Consider the following 6,000-nt stretch of genomic DNA (forward strand, 5'->3'; position numbering starts at 1 on the left):
GGATTTATATGGCGCCAACAGTTTGCGCAGCGCTTTACAATATAAGGAAGACATTACAATCACAATACAATTCAGGACAAGATGGTAAGGAGGGCCCCGCCCCTGAGGGCTTACAATCTAAAAGGGAGACGAAGGGATACCTCGGGTCCTGCCATTCATGTGGATATGACTTTGGCCACCGGCCTAAACATTGTTGACCATGTACCCCTTCATTCCTGATGGCAGTGACCTCTTTCAGCAGGATAATGCGCCCTGCCACAATGCAAGAATGGTTTGAGGAACACAACAACAAGTCTGAGGTGATGACTTGGCCTCCAAATTCTCCAGATCTCAATCCAAATGAGAATCTGTGGGATGTGCTGGGAAAACAAGCCCGATCCATGGAGGCCGATCACCTCACATTCTAGAGGACTTAAAGGATCTGCGACTGACGGCTTGGTGCCAGATACCACAGCACACCTTCAGAGGTCTAGTGGAGTCCATATCTGGATGGGTCAGGAAGAGGGGGACCTAGTCGATATTGGGCAGGTGGTCATAATGTTATGGCTGATCGGTGTAGAGCTGGATTTAAGGGTGACTTTTTGTATTTCCATGGAGTTTAGCTCAAAGGCTCTTCCCCCGTGTTATCCTTCTGATGTAGGACAAGGTGTAGCCTGTTGTGCATTTGATTATGGGCGGTCAGGTTGGCTTTACTCCGAAAAACCCTCCCGCACTCGGCGCACGAATACCGCACGTCGCACGTGTGCGTCCTCTGATGCGAAACTAGGGTCCCCTTCTGGGCGAAAGACTTCCCGCATTCGGTACAGGAATACGGCTTCTCGCCCGTGTGGACCCTTTCGTGTCTCGTGAGAGAGGACTTGTAAGAAAAACTTTCGCCGCACCTGGAGCAGGAGAACGGCTTCATCCCCGTGTGAGTCGCCTGGTGGCTACAAAGATCCGACCTGTTGACGAAACATTTCCCGCAGTCGGAACACGCGTAAGGTTTCTCTCCCGTGTGGGTCGTCTGGTGAATGGCGAGATTGGACTTTTTGGTGAAACATTTGCCGCATTCGGGGCACGAAAATGGCTTCTCTCCCGTGTGGTCTCTGTGGTGTTCGACGAGCAAATGTTCGAGAGGGAAACGTTTGCCGCATTCGGAACACTGGTACGGCTTCTCCCCTGTGTGAGTCTTCTGGTGGTAGGTGAGGCTCCTGCTCTGGGAAAACGATTTACCGCATTCCAGGCATGAATACGGCTTCACTCCGGCGTGGCTCCTCTGATGTATGATGAGAGCGGTCTGGCACGGAAAACATTTGCCGCATTCGGAACATAAAAACGGCTTCTCCCCGGTGTGAGTGATCTGATGCAGGATGAGATGGTTCCTCTGGGAGAAGCACTTGCCGCACTCAGAACACGTATAGGAGTCTTCCCCGGCATGGATTTTTTCGTGCCTGGCGAGGTAGGACTTGATGGGGAAATTTTTACCGCACTCGGCACAGGAATACGGCTTCTCCTCCGAATGAGTTTTCTGATGCGTTATCAGGTTTGATTTCTTCGCAAAACACTTCCCACAATCCGAGCACGAGTACGGCTTCACCCCCGTGTGCGTCCTTTCGTGCTGAGTGAGACTCGAGCGCTCCGGAAAACACTTCCCGCATTCCGAACAGGAATACGGCTTCTCCCCCGTGTGACCTCTCTGGTGCACGACGAGGCTGGACCTCCTCGTAAAAGACTTCCCGCATTCGGAACACGAAAACGACTTCTCCCCGCTGCCACCGCTCTGTTGTGAGACGAGCTCTCGTCTCCGTTCCGAAGGATGGCCACGTGAGCGCCGAGCTTCCTGTGCACAGAGGCCGGAGGAGAAATCTGCCCCGTTAGGCGGTGGGCTGGCCGTTGGAGTCATGGGGTTGCCTTCGGAAGAATCCGATGTGACGTCATCTTCTAGTTCATCATCCGGAGATGTATTGGGATAATCTTCCACGGTAAACCTTTTGTATTGGCCATCTGGAGGAAGTAAGAAATAAAAGATAAATATAAAACTTTTTACTTCAGTTTTGTATGTAATGGAAAAACATTAACCCCTTCACGACCAGTGACGTACAGTGTACGCCGCTGGTATCGGGGCTGTTTAGACAGACGCCGCCAGGACTCTGTTTAAACTTGTAAAGCCGTCTGTCGGCTTTACAGTAGCTTCTACGGGCCGGTGAACGGGTCCCCCCCGACACCCTCGCCGTGTTTCCCGGGCTCCGTTGCCCCTCCTACGGGCCCGGCTTCTTTGGTGTCGGCGGGGAGCTGGGGAGGAGAGGGACGAACCTCCGTTCGCCGACCCCCTCCCCGTTCTATGGGACCGGGAGCGATGCAGATGACATCACTTCCGGTCCCTGAGCTGTCATTGGTCGGCCCCTGAAGCCCAGCAATAAGCTATTGAAGTGCGATCCGCACCCCAATAGCTGATTTGGAGTGTAAAGGTGACACTGGGGGTCTTTTGGACCCCCACCTTAAAGAGTACCTGTCACCACCATCTGCTATGTCTTGCAAGCCCCCCTATGTGATAGCAATTCAAGTAAAAAAAACAAACAAACAGTTTTTAACATTAACATTAAATAAATGTAAAAATAATAATACAGATTTTTTAAAGTCCCCCGCCCCCCCCCCGCATCGAGTGCGCCTACATATGAAAACAATGAACGCGCTACACATGTTGGGTATCGACACGCAAGCTGGAGTGAGAACAATAATTCTGGGGCCAGTATTTTTGGATATCTCTAACTAATGACCTGTGGGGGACTTTTAAAGCATCGTCTATGGACTTTTTGGGGTACTGAATTTTGTTTCGCACACCATTTTTAACCTGGGCATGTCGGGTATCTATTTACTCGTTGTCACCTCATCTTTTATATTTTATTTAGAAAAAATTGGTATTTTATTGTGTTTTGGGGCATTTAAGTGCATTTTTCACTAAATTCTGGGGTTTGATAAGGAGTTGCGCTAATATCGTGCAACATAAAAATTTGCAACTGCCGCCATTTTATTCTACAGGGTCTCGGCTTTAAGAAAATATATCATATTTGGGGGGTTTTAAGTAATTTTCAGGCCTAAAATGTGAAATATAACATGGGTGCAAAATATGAAGAAAAAAAAAGGTCTGTCATGAAGGGGTTAAATGCGTTTTACTGCATTACTATTATAACTGCTGGAAATCTCTCGTTATGTCCTCAACTTCCTGTTCAAGACTGAGAATAGAAGATTATGCAAAGTATGTCAGCTGGGTTCCATTACACAAGGTTGTCCTCCTAAAATGTCTCCAGGTACTGGATGCAGGAGGGTTGGAGTTCAGACATCCCCCAGAAGGGGGCAGCAGATGTTGCTTATACATATCCAATGACCACAAAGAAGTTGGGGAGCTGCAGTGCCTAATAGTGTGTCAATGAGCTGCACCGAATGTCAGCTTGCCGTGGACTGGCCCCGACCCAAGGAAATCCCAGCATAGAAGACAATTTACTCATCACCAGGTATCAATACAGTACAGCAAATGATATTGAGGTTAAAACGATTATAATGACTCGGGATGCACCGATGCCGAAACCGAGTATCGGTGTCCATACCAAGTATTTGGGCGAGTACTCGCCCAAATGCTCCGATACTTACTTCCGATACCGGTCAGAGGGGGATCTCCCTCTGACCGAGGGAGCATGGAGCTGGCTTCCTTTCCAATCAGGAAGCTGGGAGGTGGGTTATGAATCGCCTCCCGGCTTCACTTGTTGCTAGGCAGCCTGGCTTTCTAAACAATCAGGAAGCCGGGCGGCACATAATGACCCGCCTCCCTGATTGGTCAGGAAGCCAGGCTGCCTAGGAACAAGTGAAGCCGACTTTCTACCCACTTAGGAAGCCGGGAAGCGGGTCATGATGAGCGTCACTTGTTGGTAGGAAGCCTGGCATCCTGACCAATAAAGGAAGCTGGACGGCACTTGATGACTTCCCGCCCGGCTTCCTGATTGGTCAGGAAGCCAGGCAGGCAGCCCTGGCAAGTGAAGCCGGTGTTCTTTTGCTAGAACGCCAGCTTCACAGGCAATCAGGAAGCTGGACGATGGTTCATGATCTGCCGCCCGACTTCCTGATAATCGGGGCACAGGGCACCAGTATCGGTACTCGGTATCGGTAAGCACTGAAAACAAAATATTGGTGTACTCGATACCTGTTCTTGGTTTAGATTTTATGACTAAATTGATTTGTGGAGATGAACCAGAGTCTAATGAAAGCTGATGGCTCCTGACTCCCCCCACTAGACACATTCCGTCCCCCCATTACTGTCTACTGACAGAGGAGGGGGGAGGAGAAGAGATTGTTGTAGTGACTGAACAAGGAGAATCTGGGACTCTTTTCTGGATTTAGTGTTTATTACTCACCTGCGCTGATCTCTGGAGGGATCTCCTCCTCTTTCCATGGCTCATCGTCATCTGTATCTTCCGTTTTATATTCATACCGGCTTTCTTCCTACAGCAAACCAATAAAAATATTGTCCAATTTCTTGGAATTGAACACAAGAGCTAGAGCTCTTCCAACTACATGCATGTACCTGATCTTCCTCAGGGATCTCCTGATGTTCCTGTGTGGAATCCTGGGAATACAGAGGACGGGGACATCTCTCTGGGGTATTTCTCTTCCTGGATCCATCTGTAGGTAGCACAGAAAAGCTATGGAACAGTAACTTGAACAACAAATACCGTAAAAGTTTCTGTATTTTGTGTTCATTACTCACCCAATCCAATCTCTATAGGAGCTTCCTCCTCCTTAATCCTCACATGTCCTTCTTTCTCCTCCTCAACTTTGACATCATTCTGAGTGTCTTCAGGTTCTGTGAATAGAGATGAGAGTGAGTACTGAGATGTATGAGAGACCCCAGAGAGTGTGTGTGGGGGGGAGACTGGTCACGTCTCTTGGCTGGAAACACACAATGACATGATGTGAGGAGGAGAGCCGGAGTCTAATAGAGGCTGATGGCTCCTGACTCCCCCCACTAGACATATTCCGTCCCCCCATTACTGTCTACTGACAGAGGAGGGGGGAGGAGAAGAGATTGTTGTAGTGACTGAACAAGGAGAATCTGGGACTCTTTTCTGGATTTAGTGTTTATTTCTCACCTGTGCTGATCTCTGGAGTGATTTCCTCCTTACTGAGCTCATCACCAATCACAAGCGTCTCATCATCTTCCACTTTAACTACAATGAGGCCTTCAGCCTAGACAAGACAATGCCATATATATTTTACCAGTGTCTAATGTATTGTGAGTTTTAATTAGTATCCTCGTTTCATACTACCTGATAATCCAGAGGAAACATATCATCTTCCTCTGTGGAGTCCCGGGAATACAGAGGACGGGCCTGAGGGATCTCATGATGTTCCTGTGTGGAATCCCGGGAATACAGAGGACGGGCCTGAGGGATCTCATGATGTTCCTGTGTGGAATCCCGGGAATACAGAGGACGGGCCTGAGGGATCTCCTGATGTTCCAGAGGGATCTCCTGATGTTCCTGTGTGGAGTCCCGGGAATATAGAGGACGGGCCTGAGGGATCTCATGATGTTCCTGTGTGGAATCCCGGGAATACAGAGGATGGACCTGAGGGATCTCCTGATGTTCCTGTGTGGAATCCCGGGAATACAGAGGACGGGGACATCTCTCTGGGGTATTTCTGTTCCTGGGTCCATCTGTAGGAAACACACACGATGACTGAATACATTGTTTCTATGTCTTTATATCAGAGGATGTGTGTATCTAGGGGGATCCTCAATACTCAAGAAAGGAAAGTCTCCTCTTACCCGGTGATGTGAGGGGCGGCCGGTTCTCCATCATGACGTCCTTGTAGAGATCCCGGTGTCCTTCTAGATACTCCCACTCCTCTGTATATCTGAGACTGTACTTGCAACATAAGATGGTTGAAAGATTACTCTGCAATAAATCAACATATAAACAGACAATAAAGTTTTGTATTTATAAAAGAAGGTGGGGGGGGGGGGGGGGT

The 6,000-nt window shown here is 48.9% G+C and overlaps 1 protein-coding gene across 1 annotated transcript in view; it reads right to left on the reverse strand.

Annotated features, from left to right (window-relative positions):
* The window catches only part of LOC108796626 (zinc finger protein 208-like), a 129,685-nt gene that overhangs the window by 49,800 nt on the left and 73,885 nt on the right, over positions 1-6,000 (reverse strand). The window contains exon 8 of the mRNA XM_018568126.1: positions 734-1,737. Coding sequence (XP_018423628.1) covers positions 734-1,737 — 1,004 coding nt within the window. The remainder of the gene's footprint in view (positions 1-733; positions 1,738-6,000) is intronic.

Source organism: Nanorana parkeri, unplaced genomic scaffold (assembly GCF_000935625.1).
Source record: "Nanorana parkeri isolate BGI_ZX_2015 unplaced genomic scaffold, ASM93562v1 scaffold1142, whole genome shotgun sequence".
In the NCBI taxonomy this organism is placed as follows: Eukaryota; Metazoa; Chordata; class Amphibia; order Anura; family Dicroglossidae; genus Nanorana; species Nanorana parkeri.